This window comes from Tenrec ecaudatus, chromosome 7 (genome assembly GCF_050624435.1).
Source record: "Tenrec ecaudatus isolate mTenEca1 chromosome 7, mTenEca1.hap1, whole genome shotgun sequence".
NCBI lineage: Eukaryota > Metazoa > Chordata > Mammalia > Afrosoricida > Tenrecidae > Tenrec > Tenrec ecaudatus.
In genome coordinates, this window is record NC_134536.1 from 76,159,372 (window position 1) to 76,177,681 (window position 18,310).

Genomic DNA, 18,310 nt, shown 5'->3' on the forward strand with positions numbered 1-18,310 from the left:
AGGATTGGGACGACTGAGATGTACCTCAGAGGAACCACCTGATGATCTACTCTGACAAACCAGCCCCTGAAACACTGGTCCACAGGTGGACCTCCACACGGTGGGGTGGCCAGGAGTTGGAATCCACCTAACACCAAATGGACCTGGTACCTTCCTACTCTGGCAGAGAAACTAATACCAGACAACCTTGTGAGGAGAATGGTTTCAGAACTCCTGGTTAGAAAATGTGTCAAACAAGGCCAGACAACAGATAAGCCTTCATTGATGGGGCACACACAAGGAGTATTGATGACTTTTCCCCTATCACCAAAAAGGTCCAATATTAAATAAAAAACCAATAGTACTGCAACATGTTAGTTAATATGTCAAAAGGTTAAAGCAGACTGACCCGGGCTGGGGATATTATAATCCTGAGAGAAAGGCAGAGAATCTATTTTTTAAAGTCTGAAGTCATAAAAGCTCCTATATGGTTTAGGTACTTGTCTAGTCAAAGTTTTCTTCGACAATCACAAATGAAAAAGAAAAGCGCCGTAAATGAGAACACGCAGGTGAGAAGAAAGCGAGCGCTTCAACCCCTGCTCAGCTAGCCACCAGACAAGCTTGCATCCAATGGGCAGCCTGACTTCGGCAACTATCACGGACTACAAGAAGGAAATTCCCCATGCACAGTTCGTCTGGGATCTCAACAGTTTCATCCTACTGGGTCAGGGAAAGTGCCCTGGACTTGGAGTTTAGAATCTAGAATTCTATCATAGGTGTAGGTACTGTAATATAGTGACTGACCTGTTTATTTCTTCTCGTCACAGGCTCACATAGTAACTCACTTTTTCATGGCGGGTCTGGGACGGGGAAGATACTGAGAGGATTCATTATGAGGGCTTACTACCAGGCATCACTGTGATTGACATCTGACTGCATCCCAACAGCAGGAGGGTGGGGGGGTCTCCCTATCAGCAAGAGCCAGGCGTGGAACATGTCCTCTGGAACCCAACAGCCAGCGCTGTGCTTCGAACCTCTTGATCCGGGAAGGTAGCTTTGGTATCAGCGCAGTAACAGAGGAGCAGAACGAGGAACCAGAACACGAGACCCAGTGGTGGACTTACCAGCTCACAGAGCAAGTCAAGCTGCTTTGGGGCTGGAGGCTGGCTTGTGGCACTGGACGCCTCCGGGCACTTAATCCAGAGCGCTAGTTTTGCTGACCCTTGAAAGTGAAGCCAAGTGCCTGCTGGGTAAGGTTGAGTGCAGTGGGCTGCCTCGGGGCGCTTAGTTGGGGAAGCGTGGGTCTCTGACCCACAGAACTGAGCTCAGTGCTTTTGGATGGAGGCTTCTAGCCTTTGGGCATTTATGAGGAGCCTGGTATGAATTTTGTAGCATCCTGACTGGACAACCATATTCCGAGCATTTCCACCTGAGTTGTAACCTGTTGGTTTCCATAATAAATCCCGTAATTGTGAGCATCATCTGTGAACTCTGTGCGGCAATTGCAATGAATTGGAGAACCCAGACGAAAAAGTGGGGCGTGCCATGGAAGACAGAGGATTGGTGTGTACACACACACACACACACATACACACACACAACCATGTATACGATGCATCCTAGTAATTAGCACTACAAACATACTTTTGTCAATATCTACCACGGATTATTGTCTTCCATAGATGGAAAAGAGAATCAGGGGATGGTGCTTTAAGCACAAGCTGTAATATTAGAGGCAGAAATAAATGTCAAAAGTAATTTCAATTTCACACGTCAAACACACACCTTGCAGTCTTACAACCTTTCTATGCTATTCCCAGCTGCTACCTACAGAAAAGGATTAAAGACAACTTTCCCATGCCACCCAATAACATTGAGGGGAAAGCAAGGAAATTAAGACAAACCGAGTGACCCATTTTTACTCGGAGATGAAATGTGCTGTGTTTGGATGGCTATTCAGATAGCCCTGGTGGTGTCCTGCCACTGCAGCGTGGGGAAGCACTGGGTCCCCGTCTCTGAGGGCTGCTGGGAAGATGACGACGTCAGACGATGACCAACGAGAAAGACACAACTAGTTGAGAGGGTATGGGCAGCAGAAGCCAATGCCGGAGGGCATGTTGATGAATTAGAGTGAACGGTTTCGAAGGAAATCAAAGTCGTCGAGCAGGATTATTTTTACTCACGAATGTAATGCCACAGACACGAGACTCAACGACATTGTGTGAATGTCTTAGCTTTGCCCCATTTATTTGTACTCGGTGACAATGCTTTAAAGATTTCCAGTCTCGGGATCCCTGTGGAGAAGTTCTGCAGACCTGTAGGGTCCGATGAATTAAAGGAGCTCACCGTGGCGCAGTGGTCACGTGTTGGGCTTTTAACCGCGTGGTCAGCAGTTCTAAACGACCAGTGTTCTGCCAGAAAAAGACTAAGCTCTCTGGGCTGTTCACCAAAAAGTCAGTAATTTGTGGGAGAAAGATGAGACTGTCTGCTCCTATACAGAAACCCCGGGGAGCAGCTGGGCTCTATCTAGAAGGTGGCTCTGGACTAATACCGGATATGAGAACAATATCACAGCAGTCCCATGTCTTCCTGTCCAACTTTTTTGGTGGGGTTTGGGGGGGGGGATACCCAAAATCAGAAGGCCTGTCACTCATCAGCTATACACCCCTGAAGAGCTGGGTGCATTTTGAGCCTTTGACTTTCCATCTAGAAAAATGGACAGAGTTGTGAGGGTTGGCTGTGGTCCATCTGTCTGTCCATAGGGTAAGGTGACCAGATTTTAACATTGGTAAAGCGGGACACCAGCAGGATACCATTGATAAAACTCATATCCTGGCGAAATAGCCACATGGCAGCCCAAAACTGTATACCCTAGCTTGTCGTGCATTCTTTTCAAAAATCGGGAATTTTTTAAAATGCCGCGGGACGCAGGAAAAAATGTTAAAAATCAGGACTGTCCCACCAAAGAGGGATGTCTGGTCACCTTGCCATAGGGTGCTCAGTAGGTGCTCAGTGCATGGGACTTTCTTCGCCCCACAGAGCCTTGTCTGACCAGCTCAGCAAAGCACTCATCACTTCTCCAGCATTCAAGACTGGAGAAATTCATGCTGTAACTAATTATACAGGCCGTTGACTTATCTTCACCACCGTGACATAGATCTTGTAAGAGGACCCAACATCTCCTGCATTTGTGCTTATTTCTCCAGCCAGAAAAGCTGCTCAGAACCCATCTCAGTGTCACCACCTGAGGACCTGCCCAGAGGCCTGGGGACCTGGGGTGGGCGGGGAGGGTGAGGACATGCCCACTTCAGGACAGGACACTAGAGTCGCGGCTGCCCTTTTGGTTCCCAGCGTGTGTCCTGGAGAAATAGAAGCGGCACAGACCACAGCTTCTCCAAGTGCACGAGGGTGGCGTTTCCCCACTGCCCAGGCTCCAGCTGGCAGGGGTTCCCTTTCCTTCTGCCCGACAAAGGAACACGGGGGGGGGGGGGGCATATTAGCAAGACTCAGACTCACCTACCTGGATTAGATAGTGGGAACATAAGTTGAGAAGCTCCAACAATTGTAGGTGACTGCCAGCAGCTAACACATCCTGGATCACGCCTGGCTCCAACAAAATCTGTTGGTTGGTTTGTTTTTAAAAGAAATGGAAAGAACACCATCAGTCACATCAAAAGATCAGGATAAGGCAGCTTGATGTATACACTGCAACAAACCAAACCTACTGCTACTGAGTCAATTCCAACTTCAAGTTACTCTGCACTGTACTTAAACTTCTGTGTCGCACACGCTATTTGAGCCAATACTGCTCCTGCAACTTGAAGCTGGGCCTTTGCTTTCTCTTCAGATTAACGAGTCGAGCACTCACGCTAACACGTGAGTTGTCTCCTCCCTTGGCTGACCAAGTCTCGTTTCCTGTGCATACAACTCTGCACGGAGCCACGCTATGTTTCCTATGCGATGCAAACATTTTCAAAGAAGAAGACAAACATTTTCAGCCTGAAAATTCAGTGTAGTTATTTTTGCAAGCAGCTTCCATCTTACACCACAACCTGGAATGCGATGTAATCTTATAATATGAAACCCCATCTTCCCTTTTCAAAGTCCAGCCTGGAGCTCTGCTCTTCGGTAGATCATACTGATAACACCGTTCATGGGTAGTTCATGGGAATCGGTGTTTCTATGTCTCTTCCCAGGAACCCTGGTGGTGCAGTGGGTTATGAGTCGAGCTGCAAATGGCAAGGTCAGGAGTTTGAAAGCACCAGCCAGTCCTTGGGAGAAAGGGGAGACTTTTCCAGGTCCACAGGGGCCAGTTCCACTTTACCCTGTCTGGTGCCCAGGAGTTGGGATTGACTGGAGAGCAGCGGTTTGGTTTGGAGTTTGGTTTCTCTTTGCAATGTGAGACCACAGAGGACTTTTAGGGCAAAGGTTCAAAACTACAACAACAAAAAGAAACCCCAAACCTTTAAATCCTCCAAGGGTGTGATTCTCCCACATTTTTTTTCTACCTCAGACTCTCTACTCCTTTATTTTAAATAAAGCAAACACAACCTCCTAGTTATCTTAGTGACATTGATTTCTAATGTTTTTTGGTGAAGTAGAATTATCTGCCGACTTTCGACAGCTTTTGAGCTCCTGGTCATGTGTGGAAAAAACACACCACCATGTAGGCAACATTCCCTCTACATGCCTGATTGCCATGCAGAGGAGGCCTTTCGGGGTACCCCTACCCTACTCCCGAAGTCCAGTGATCCCCAAAGTGTGGTCTCTGAACCAAAAGTAACAGCATAACCTGGAAACAGAAGAAAAGTGCAAATTCCTGATCCTCTCACCAGACCTACTGACTTGGGGACACCAGGACTGGGCACGCACTTGGTGTTTCCACAAGTCTTCCAGGTGGTTGGGGAAGCACAGGGGAAGTGTGAGAGCCACTGACTTACCTTGCTCAACTTCTCCTGTTCCCCTTTGCTTCAAACTTCCAACCCCTCCCTCTCTCCTCCCTCTCAATGCATGGTCTTACAAAGGCTTTCCCCAGGACTCCCCTTATATGCTAAGTTGCTCTTAGAATCCCAATCACCGTTTTCTCTTTCTCTATGGGTTCTTCCTGTGCAACATGCCAATAGGCAGTTATAGCCCTCATGTCAAGAGATAAAAATCTCATCCTGACCCTGTCACTGCTCCACTAAACACCCACCATAAAGCCATCCAGACATGTCACCTTCATCTGCTAGACTCCGATCTTTCCGGAAGACGCTGCTGCTTTGTTCCTGCTCTTTCTTTTTAATATTTTAAATCATTTTATTAGGGACTCATACATCTCTTATCACAATCCATACATACATCAATTGTTTAAAGCACATCTGTACATTCTTTGCCCTAATCATTTTCAAAGCATTTGCTCTCCACTTAAGCCCTTTGCATCAAGTCCTCTTTTTCCCCCTCCCTCCCCGCTCCCTCCTCCCTCATGAGCCCTTGATAATTTATAAATGATTATTTTGTAATATCTTGCCCTGTCTGACGTCTCCCTTCACCCCCTTTTCTGTTGTCCGTCCCCCAAGGAGGAGGTCACATGTAGATCCTTGTAATCGGTTCCCCCCTTTCCAACCCACTCACCCTCTACCCTTTCATGGAAAAATGCTCATCTCTAGTTCACCAATGACCTGCTTGTTTCCAAAAACCAATGGCCATTTCTCAATATTTATTCTTAACAACCCCTTGGAAATTACCAGTTGAGTAAGCTCTTTGTGAAACAATTTTGTTTGCAGCTTCTGGGACAACACTTCCTGCAGGATTTCTGCCTCCTTCCCCCACCACCTCATCACGCCTCTCTCTACTTTTGCCCCATGGATGACGTCATGCAATCCCAAGGTTGAAGATGATTTTAAACACTTGGGTTAAACACTTGGGTGACCCTTGGGTTTCCTTCACACCCCCTGAACTCCAGGTTCTTATCTTCCGCTGCCTACTCACGAGTTCCTCTTGGATGTCTAGTGGGCATCTCAAGCAACACATGCTCCACCCCAAACTCCAGAGCAGAGGTTCTCAACCCTCCTCATGCCGTGACCCTTTCATGCAGTTCCTCATGTGGTGGTGACCCACCCAACCATAACATTGTTTTCGTCGCTACTTCATCACTGTCATTTCTATACTGTTAGGAACTGGGCGACCCCTGTGACAGGGTCGTTCAACCCCCAAACCACTGCTCTAGATGCTTTCCACCAGCCAACTGTGCTCCTGCACCAATTCTATCATGTCAACACCTAACAGTCCCGTTCTAGCCATGATTCCGATGAGAAACTAAGAGCCACCCTTGCCTCGTCTCGGTTCCCTCCTATCCTATAGCTGTTTCTTCAAAACAGCCCCAGAGTCCAGCCACTGCTCACCACTCTCCGCATTCTCGTACAATGCACCCCGCCTTCCGAGACCTACTGTGATTGCCTTCTAACGTGTCAGTCTTTTCTCCTTGGCCCCCTTTCAATGGCAGCATCTAAGAGGCCCTTCGAAACCACAAACGGAATCCCAGCGCTCTTTTATTCAAACTCTCCAATGACGTTCCATCCCACTGATAATGAAAGCCAAAGTCTTTGCTACACCCTACATTTTACTGGCGAAGCCAAGAGGTGAAAACGTTAAGCAAAGGTGGCAAAAACATCTAAGTTTACTCTCATTAAACACTGCAGCTCCTTTCCCATCTCTACAGGAGAGCCTTGAACGTCTCCAGCTCCTCAGTGAGGGAGGCTTGACGGATGCCCAGGAAACTAGGGCCTGAAAGGCGCCCTGCCTTCCAAATCACTGCACCAGGGTTTCTTGCTGTAGCTCAAATACCCGAGTCCTTACAACAAGCTGTCTGTGTCGGCCTGGACTGCTCTTCCTCAAGATGCCAGTGTTGCTCGATCCCTCACAGCCTGCAGGCCTCTGCTCCGATGCCATCTGCCCCGAGGCCTGAAAGCTGTACCCACGCGAACGGTGCCTGGCTCACCAAACCCTCAGCCCCTATCACTGTACTCAGCTTGATTCTTCCCCAGTGCCCGCACCGCCTCTTGACATACGACTGCCTTCCTTACTTTCTGTTTCTCCATTCACTAGGACCCACGTTCAGGAAGAGCAGGAGCTCTCTTTGTGTCAGAGGCATTCAATACTGATGAATTTATTTAATAAAGGAATGGATAGGTTAGAATGGTCTATGATCCTCCATGACCACAACAAAAGGCTCAGATTCACCAACACTGGGGGTGGTACCGAACCAGGCAACGTTTCATCCTGCTACATGAGAGGAGCTCACCCACTGGCAACTGACAACAGCATCACACACACATACATGTATTTATAATTGGGAATTAACTTTTTAGTAATTTAACATATCAAGAAAAAGGAAAAGGACTCTTTCTGAACTAGTTAAGTCAAGAAGTGAAAAAGTTAAGTAAATGTTTATGCTCATTGTTAACACGCTCCACAGCCCCTCTCCCATCTCTACAGAAGCAGAGACTGGAATGTCTCCAGCTCCTCCAGGAGGGACGCTTTGACTGACATCTGGGAAATTAGTGCCGCTCCCTTCACGGGAGCAAGGATGTAGCATTTCCTTGCAGCAGAGGCATGGCCTAAGGCAGAGAATGGGGACCAGATGGATTAGAAAGGTTCGTCTTAGCCTTTAAATCCTGTCAGTTGCGCTCATTTCACACAACTGGCATGCATGATAACCTTGGAGGCTCGGCAATGGCCAACACAAAGGCAGCTATCACAGGGAGACAAGACGAATATTCCACGGCATGTGTAACACGTCCAGCAGGCTCACTTTGAGGAACCCTTACTGGGATTGTTTTCCTCTCTGCCGTGGCGCCCCTCCTCTCATTATAAACACGCGTTTTTCAAGGATGCTTTAGCACCGGAAATCGCTACGCGCTCTGACAGGGAAAGGGGCTGGAAAAAGAAATCCTCCCAGGACGGCTGCTTCTTGCGCATGGAAACAGGACCAACGTGTGGAAGCCCCACTCGCACTGGAGTCTTTGAATTTAAATTCAGCTGGTGATCTTTGGGGGCTGACTGTTTGGCGGACACGCTTTCCAGAGAATGTGTGCTTGAGCAGGAATACAAACAGGGATTCCTTCTCCTCATGATGTGCAGCATAGGGAGCCTACCCATCACCCGGGGCCACGGTGGGTCACAGAACGAACTCTGTCCATGCGGGCAGGAAACTCAGTGCATGGCTAATAGAGCTGATGGCAGGAGCTAAACAAACACACAAGCACGCCAAGACCACTGTCAACCAGTCAACTCTAGTTCCCAGGTATCTGATAGGGCCAAGCGGAACCACCCCTTTGACTTTCTGAGGCTATACATCTTTGTGGATACATGCTGCCTTACCTTTCTCGTGTGGAGTGGCTGGGGGTTTAGAACTGCTGACTGTGTGGGTAACAGCTCAATGTGCAACCTACTACTACACCAGTGCTCATTACAGGGCCAAAAAAACACACTGCTGTCGAGTGAACTTTGACTCAGTGAGTTTAATGTGTATGATCTTGAAGGAAGTCCCTCTGGCCTGGAACACATCCTCAGCTCCTGGTTCCAGTGGTCAATTCTGGCTGGACTTGTGACCCCTGTGAAGGAGGAGGCTTGCAGGGTAAAATTCAGCAGAACCCAGAGCTCACCTTGCTGGGCTCTGGGCACGGAGGACAGGGACAGCACACCCTACCACCAGGCTCCCCTGCCCGAACTGCTTCAGCGCCTCCTAACACATGACCCGACATCCACTCTCTCGGGGTTGGGGTTGTTTCCCTTCTGTTCCCCATTGCTTTGTGGATTTGCTGCTCATACACAGCTACGACAAGTCTGTGTCTGTCAACCAGTGAGCTCACATCTTCAGGAAAAAAAATTGTACATTTAACTCTTCAAAACTTCTTTCTAATGTCTTGCTTGAAGAGACCTTAAAATTATGTGCTTTTAGGGTTGTGAATAAACTTGACTGACGGGCTTGAAGATGGAAAGGCAGACAACGAAGGTCTTTGCTGGACGCACACGACACACAGGTGTGTACTCACACAGCGCAGGCATAGCACGCAAGGAAGTGCACATGGAGAAGTAATGTATATGGTTGTTCAGTCCCTGGGTGGGTAAAATGATTCAGCTAAAAGACGATGGTTCGAACACACCCAGGGGCGCCTTGAAAGGAAAGCCCGGCGATCAGATTCTCAAAGGTCACAGACTTGAAAAGTCTGAACTGCACACACGGGGTGGCCAGCAGTCAGAACCAAACGAACTTGATGTTAATAAGCCACCGCAACAGCAGCAAAATAGAAACACCATATATAAGGAATATTATAAAATGAACACATTTTCTTTGCTCTTTATTTCTTTGGAAATTGTCTTCCTCCCTCCCTTCTTCCTTCATCCATATCCATCACCCAGTCATCAGAGTCAGTAGGGCAGAACTACTCCTTAGGGCTTCCTAGACGATGAACCTTGATGTGTATACCCAGCCTCATCTTTCTCCTGCAGAGCAGCTTGTGGGTTTGAACCTCTGACCTCCCACTCAGTCAAACACTTTTCCCACAACACCACCAGGGGTCTTCTTCCCCATCCACCCACCTCTACACACTATCGTTGAGCTGATTCCTACTCATAGCAAATTTGTAAGACAGAGTAAAACTGCCCTTTTGGGCATCTGAAACGGTACATCTTTCTGGTAGCAGACAGCCTCATTCTTCTCCCTCTGAGTGGCTGGTGGGTTTGAACTGCAGGCCTTAAGGTAAGGTTGGCAGTTCCGTGGGAACCTACCGGCAATTTATGAATAACCAGTGACAGTGACACTACCAGGGCTCCTCATAATGTAGGATTTATAAACTGACAAGGAACTTGAACAGCAGAAATACATTTTAAATGATCAAATCTTCAGGAATCTTCAAATCTTTTGTGTAAAGTTCTTAAGAAATGTACAGACAGAACAATGAGGCAGAAACATCTAGCCAGGATAAATTGCTTTGCATTTAGTTTTTGTTTCAAAATGATTCCATCTGGGATTTTTATTTTATCCACCAGGTGGCGCCGATGTTTAAGGCAAAAGGATAGGAGTTGGCATTGACTGGGGGCAGGGCGTTGGGTTGGCTTGGGTTTGTTTGTTTGCTCATGTACGTCTTTAACTGGTAACTTATTTTTAAAAACTAGTTACAATAGGGATAATAGAACACATAACATGCATTTTCCAAGCTTCTCTATCAATTTGGAGATGTTTACAAATATTCCTGAAGCACTCTGAATAATACTGATTGAAAGTCATCAGTTTCCTATAAATACGGTACACATTTAGACAATGTGGCTAAATTGTGTAGCTTGGTGTTTCAGAAACCCTCATGAGGTGACTCCATCCCACTTTTACAAATATATTTCCACTCATGCAACATTATCATCCCCTTGCTGAAGTCAGTAGCTAACTGCTCTCCAGCTTCAGGCAGTACTGTTTCTCTCTCTAAGTGCCCACTGACTCAAGTCCTCCATCTCCATCAAGTCATAGCATTCATCAGGCTCCAACTTAAAGCCCACTTCCTACATGAAGTTTTCCCAATCCCGAGCTGGAAGCAATCTCCCAAGCCTTCAAACCGCCAGGAGTCTGGTGTAGTAAGCTGATGTTGAAGCTGTGAAGGCAGGCACTCGCACTTGCTGGTGGAATAAATGACTCCATTCTGAGCACGTCCGTGATCTCACCTATTCCATGTTTTCAGTGGCAATACATCCCACATTAAGGAACGATTGAGAAAGCACATTGCATTATTGTCATCATGTGTGGCTACAGGTCACCAAGCAGCTCCAACAGCCATGGCATTTATTTCTCTCGCAAAAGTTGGGCATAAGCATCCAGGACAGTTGGGCTGCTTGGCAGTCTCAGCTCATGGATTCATGGCTACCAACAGTGGGCACATCTTCAGCCACTGCCACTGAAAATTCAAGACAACAGAAGCAGAGAGAGTGAGGTAGAGAGAGAACAAAATAAAAAGCATATGCCAGCTAGGATGGCCCAATTTACTTCTTTATTTAAATAAAGTTCTGAAGACCTTGCCATATAGCTTTTCATTGACATCGCACTGGTCAAGTCTGTCACATGCTACCCAATTGAGTGGCAAAAAAAGCTTGGGGATTTGAGTTTTTATGGCTATGGGCACTATTTTCTTAAATAAAAATGGGTAGACAATGAGAGGATATGCATTTAGTATAGTATTTGTTGACAGTAAGTCTGTAGCCAATATCCTCAAACCAGACCCACTGCCATCCTGTCGGTTCAGGCACGTAGTGGCCCCACAGGAGAGGCTAGAACTGCTCCCTGGGGTTTCTGAGGTTGTAAATCTTGATGGAAGCAGAGAGCCTCACCATTCTCCCACTGAGCAGCTGGTGGGGTTGAACACTGACCTTGCGGTTAGCAGCCCAATGCCTAACCCACTACACCACCAGGGCTCTTAAAAAAAAGTTAACTATTATCGATTTCTTTTTAATGCCACTAGGTATTTTTGCCTTGAATGAGTATCTTATCTCCTGCCTGAGCTATGAGACCTCAACAGCACGGTTCATCCCTTTTTCACATTCACTGCTGCCAAGCCTCCTGGAAGAGCCCTTCTGATGTAGCAGCTCGAGAATTATTTTAGAAAGAAACCCATGGGCTGGACAGATAGGGTTCCCGGGGAAGAAATCAAAAGCACCCTTAAGAAGGCTGGCCACATGCCAATGCGAATGCTCACTAAAACCCACTGCTGGCACAGGGATTCCAACTCACAGAGGCCCTAGACAGGGTAACTGCTATCAAGCTTCATGAGTGCAGACAACCTCCTCTCTCTCCCACACTGTAGCTGGTGGGTTTAAAGTTCTGACCTGGCCCACTTTTTAAGGGTTATCTAATAGAAGGAGTCAGAATAAACAGACACAGCATAAAAGGGGCACCCCCCCCCAAAAAAAACCCCTGGATTTTTCAAAAGCTATGTATTTCAATTTTTTTTAACAAAACAACCCTATCGCCTTCAAAGTACTCTCCATTATACTTAACACATTTGTCAAATCTGCAATCCCATTCTTGGAAACACTTTTCAAACTCCTCTGTTTGGGTGGCTGATCGCACCTCCCTCATTTTTTTTCTTCATCTTTTCTATGTCATCAAATCCCTGTACTTTCATGTCCCTCTTCATTGGCAGAAACAAGAGAAGTTGCACGGAGCAAGGTCAGGTGAGTCAGGTGTGTGGAGCAAGAGAGGCATGCTGTTTTTTGCCAAAACTGGTGCACTGAGATGGCTGCGTGAGCAGGTGCATTGTTGTCGTGGCAAATCCAGTTCTCTGTCTGCCACAAATCAGGGCTTTTTTGTTGCACACTGTTATGCTATCTGTTCAGAACCTCTAAATAGAAGGCTTGATTAACAGTCTGACCTGGTGGAACAAACTCCAAGTGCACTATGAGTCCATTGGGGAAGGTGACAGACATACAGAATGAGGATTGTCATCAACCGTCATTTCATCTTTTTTGGAAACCAGAAAACCACTCATACACTCAAGTTTTTCCCATAGTACTGTCCTTGTAAGCTGTGTTCAACATCACAACTGTTTCTGAGGCATTTTTTTTTCTGAGCAGGAAACAAAATATCACAGTCACATGCTGTTCTGTTAAATAGGTCATCACAAAAACAAAACAAAACAAAAAACCCCGACATACGGGAGAAACTGCTTTCACACACACACACACACACACACACACACACACACACACACACACACAAATCCACTGTGACCAGAGAGAACCTTCCCGGTGATGCCACAGGGTGTACTAACTCAGAGCAAGTTGCTTGATGCTCACCTAGTGGGATAAATGTGTACTTCGAAAGTTCTGCTCCACCTAGTGCAATTCCATTTTGGGGGGCGGGTACCCCCTTGTACTTTTCAGCTAACAGATATTATGCTACATTCTATAGCATGTATATAGTGTGCAGTATGGAGTATGCAGGTTATAGCCAGAGTCATGCTAATCTCTGGGTTTGTTGCTATACACAGTAAATTTGTGATTCACTTTATTGGTTCCTTAAGCTTCAGCTTTGCCAGGTAGCCCTCTCGCAAACATAGTCCACTCCTATAAATTTCTGAAAGACCTTAATATGAACATTAAAAAAAAGCAATTCGCTTCCCACTTATGAAAAAAATGAACTTTTCCAACTATTTGAATATGGAAACCATTTTAAGAGGCAGATTTGAGTGCTGAATATTTTAAAAGGCTATTAAAAATGACCATGGGAAAATAATAACAGAAATCCCAGTTTAAAAAAAAAAGCAGGTGAGTCACTTTGAGATTCTATTCTTTGCCTCTGTGAGTTTCCACATTCTCACTTGGCTCGTCCGAAATTGCTAAGGCGACAGAAGCATAAGCTTCTCTCAGATGCCAAGAAAACACCTTTGTAGAGATAAGGACACAGAGATCACAGGACCAGGAAAACCCCACGTTGCCCAGCAGCAATTTCATTTATTGCTGTCATACGATTTAGAGAAGGAAGTCTCGCTCTATAGATTCTGCACCTTCTTAGGCGAAGGCTCGTCCTGTCCTGTTTTAGAACACGCGGGAGGGGGATAGGGACGAAGCCATCCTGTCCTTTCCCAGCGTACGAGCAAAGCCCCTTCCCACCGGTCTCTTCTGCATTAGGATGACTCCGGCCTGTCGAAGCTCGGAAATTTAATGGTTCTGTCAGCTAGTCATTTCCAACATAGGTTTCTTCATTATGTTTAAATTAATAAAATACATTATTTAACAGAATATGAGGATAAATTATACACACTTACATTCACTAAGAGAAAATGAAGCTTAATTATTTGAAAACGCAGAACAAATTTTTGATAAAATTCAAACTAGGAGAAAAGAATCAGCCCCGGCAATTAAAATATAATGAAACATGAAGGACATTACAGGGTTTAAGAAAAGCCAAATTAATTATTGAGACTTCCTTGTATAACTAATACTCACTCTTTCAAGTGTGATAAAAATGGCGGCGTCTACAGCACAGTGCCTTAGTTTCCTTCAGTGCGAGCGTGCCCAAAGATGGGAGGCCTTAGAAGGGAGGAGCAGAGCTGGCAGGCTGTGCCTGGACACGTGTTAGTCTAGCAAAGTGTATGGAAGAGTTCTCTGCTATCTAGGGTTGAATGCCAGCTTCCACAAAGCTAGGCAGCCTTGGAAACCCCAAGGGGCAGTTCTGTTCCGTCCCACAGGGTCACCATGAGGAGGCATGGACCACAGCAGCAGATTTGTCTGAATTGACAGCGTGTAACCCTGTGTCAAGGTCCTAGGCATTGCCAAAAGTTGGCTCTGGACTCCTAACCTACAGATCATCAGGATGGAAGCCACACAGCAGAAGTGAGGGGAATCGGCTCCTCTGAATCTGGCTGCTGCTGGGGCGGGGTATCATCGAGCCTCTTGTGCCACCAGGGTCCTTGGCTTGCGATGACATCCTTGGAGACCCGCCAGAGCACTTCTGGTCTCCGACGCATGGTTTGTCTGTCATGAGCTGGAGTCAACTTGACAATAACCACCACTGACAACAGCAACCCTGCCACTGCCGGTGACCTCCTCCGACCCAGAGACTAAAACTGGCAAGCGGAATGGTGCTGCTGTGGTGTCACCGGGCGCTAAAGGAGCACACGGCTGGGCACACCTAATTTCACTGAAGGAAACGGCAATATAATTCTTCTGATGAAAATATATAATTCTGTGTTCACCAGGATAATTCCTGACTTTGTTTTATAAGGTCTTGCATTCTTTTACTTGCTTTACACAACTCTAAAGTATGTTATAGAACTTTGGGCAAGTCTATGACATGCTTACTTTCAGTGCTATAAATTAGAAAAATGGAAGCCAATGGCTACCTGTTTTCATAGGGTCTGCTCAAGAATAAAAGGAGATAATCCATGGAAAATCCAGAGATCAGTTTCGGGCATCCTTAAATGCCTGGCATAGAATTTTTTTTTTAAATGTAGCTGTTATGTTGCTGTTGCTAGTTCTGTGGACAAAAGAAATCTACTTCCCAGATAATCTAACTCCTGCTTCTAGCACTGGCTTTACTCTTTCCTATCTGTGGCTGACTCTAGGCCAGGAACCACGCTCTCTCCTCTCACGCCACCGCACCACGCCAAGGAGGCGTTACTCCAAATGACACGAGGCAACTGAGGTCTGAGATCCTCATCCACTTCATCAACTCTTCCTGTTCAGAGTTCCTCCAGTGTGCCAGCCACTTTTCACCACACGGGACAGGGCCACGGACAAGACAATCCACTTTCCCTTGGCCGTCGTACTTATGGGCTACACTTTGACCAACTGGGCAGATAGATTATGGTGCCATCAACTAGCAAGGGAAACACAAAGGCACAGGTTTAGAAAGATGATCAAGAGTCCCATTTTAGGATGAAAATGGTTAAGTTTGTGACGCCCATTAGTCATGCAGACAGAGACATGTCAAGTAGATGGATCCAAGGATGTGTTTAGTTAATGAACTACAGTCCGCAGTCTGTTGGACACGCTTTTGTGTACGGCCCACGTAGACTGACAGAAGGCAACATTAAAACAAAAGAAGACGATGTGTTGGCCTGTGAGCATGAGATAGAAGCCACGTTTCCCTGCCCTCGGGAAAGGGTTTTGGGGATACAGCCATCCATGTTCGCTCATGTAGGTATTTGTCTCTGGCTGCTCTTCTTGGGACAAGTGCAGGGTCCAGACTTCAGGTGTCTTGCAAAGCCAAATTTGTCAGTGAGTACGCAAAGGCATTCAGCTGTGTGGGCATAACAAATGATGGATAGCCTTGAACAGACTGGGAATTTACAGAACACTGGGGAACCTGTACATGGATCAAGAGGCAGCTGTGTGAACAGAACAAGGGAATACTGCGTAGTGTAAACCAGGAAAGATATGCATCAGGACTGTATCCTCTCACCATGCTTATTCAATCTGTATGCTGAGCAAATCATCAGAGAAGCTATATTATGTGAGAGAGAAGGCAATGTCAGAATTGGAGTAAGACCTGTTATCAACCTTCCATACACAGCTGACACAACCTTGCTCTGCTGGAAGTGAGGAGGACTTGAAGCACTTGCTGATGAAGACCAGGGATTACATCCTTCAGTATGGATTACAATTCAATATGTAAAGGAAAGCAAAACCCTCACAACGGGGCCAATAGATAACATCATGATAAACAGAGAGAAGATTGACTTATCCAGAATTTCATCTTTCTTCAACAGATTTTTGGTACATCATTAACATATCGTACAATTCAACAGTTCAATCACACCAGGAAGAGTTTTAGGACATTTTCTTCATTCTTGCACGCATCATTATTAGCTCCTCATTTCCTCTCAAACTCCCCTGATATCGTAAAGGATCCATTAATCCAATTACCGACTCAATAGATTTACCTATTCTGAATCTCTTATAAGAAAAACATTAAAAAACAAATAAATAAAACTAACAATAATAACAAACTAAAACAGATAAAAACCTCAATCGGAAATAAAGAAATTATTACACGGCATTGGGGATTTCACCTTGCTGGGATCCATAATCAATGCCCATGGAAGCAGCAGTCAAGCGATCAAACGACACATTGTATTTCAGTAAATTTGCTGCACAAGACCTCTTGTAGTGAGCATTGTAGTGAAAGGCAAGCATGTTACTTTGAGCACAAAGGTGCACCTGAGCCAAGCCATGCTATTTTCAATCACCTCATAGGCATGTGAAAGTCGGACCTTGAATATGAAAGACTAGAAGAATCGATGCACTGGAACGCTGGGGAAGCACCATGGACTGCCAAAAGAACAAACACGTACTCACCTACTTTGGACACAGTATCAGGAAGGAGCAGTCCCCGGAGAAGCCCATCGTGCTTGGTAACGTGAAGGGGCAGCAAAAACGAGGAAGGCCCTGGACAAGATGGATCGACAAAGTGGCTGCAACCAGAGGCTCAAACCTGAGAACAATTGTTTTTCACGGTGCCAGACTAGGCGATGTTCCGTTGACCCGTTGTACACAGTTCCGTTGACCCGTTGTACACAGGGTCGCTGTGAGTTGGAACTGACTCACAGCACCCAACAACAACAAAGCCAACTTTATTTCAGTGTGGCACCTGCGGAAGACATTCGTGAATCCCTCATTTAGAATGCAGGAGGGGGCTGACAGTGGGTAACTCCAAGATCATAACAAGCATCTCAGCTCTGATAAATTCAAGGGTCTCTTGATCTAGCATTACCAAACACAGCTGAATTCACTCTGAGAAGGCATTCACTATGCATGTTTATCGTCAACACAGACCTTACACACAGTACATGTTGTCAGGAGCCAATGAGTTGGCTCCAACTCACAGTGGCCCTCGGCCCAACAGAAGGAAGAAATAAGGCACTGCACGACCCTGCCGCATCCTTACACTGCACTGTACACCCCATTAAGTGTTTCCTTACCTCATTAACATGTGCCAATGAAACAGAATATACAAGAATATTTTAAGTAGTATAAAAACAATATCCATGAATTAACACATGGCAATTCATTTTCAAAATGACCCTTCCCTTTAATGTTGCCATCGTTATCCTGCTCAAATGGAAGGTCTACTTGCAACATAAATCTTTTCAGATGTTGTTTGCCCAATTATGACTTTAACAACAAAGGTCATATGTATTTGTTACCAGTTTGTTTTCTTTTTAGAATTCTGAACATTTAGAATTGTAATACGCCTCTATTTGATGGACTACTTCTCATTCTAAATTCTTCCAGCAGAGGGCTCAAGAAACCTATTTTAAATAAAAAGGAAAAAATAACATAATGCAATTGCTTTAAGAAGGCAATTTCCACAGTTAAATGTGATTCTCCTCTCAATCGGGTAATGATTTATGAAGTGACTTTAAAATAATCCCAAAGAGGGAAAAACTGAACATACAATAAGATGACATTCTTTATATATTATGTATTTATGAGTAAATATATTTCCATTTTATCCGATTCCATAAAATAAAATAAATCAAATTATAACTATAATAATGTATATATTGATATAGGCATTTGAATAAAGATAGAAAATAGAAAATTAGCATGTGAAAAATTCAGTAAGGTGTTTTTCACTCCCCCACCCACTCCCCAATTTATATTTGTATAAACAACTTGGGTAATTGTTTCTCAATTTAGAGATAAAAATATGGGTACTTATCCAGAATTTGCACATCCTTTATCTTTCATGTTGATGCTAAAGATGTAAACATTCCTGAAGCAAGAGGAATAATTTATGTATTTCACTTTAACAGGTAGAGCAGAGGGGAGGGAGTATTACCCTTAATTTGTGCCTATAACT

The 18,310-nt window shown here is 45.4% G+C and overlaps 1 protein-coding gene across 1 annotated transcript in view; it reads right to left on the reverse strand.

The window, feature by feature from the left end:
* Window positions 1-18,310, reverse strand: part of KLHL32 (kelch like family member 32) — a 172,833-nt gene that overhangs the window by 90,968 nt on the left and 63,555 nt on the right. Inside the window, exon 3 of the mRNA XM_075554015.1 lies at window positions 3,500-3,598. Coding sequence (XP_075410130.1) covers window positions 3,500-3,598 — 99 coding nt within the window. The remainder of the gene's footprint in view (window positions 1-3,499; window positions 3,599-18,310) is intronic.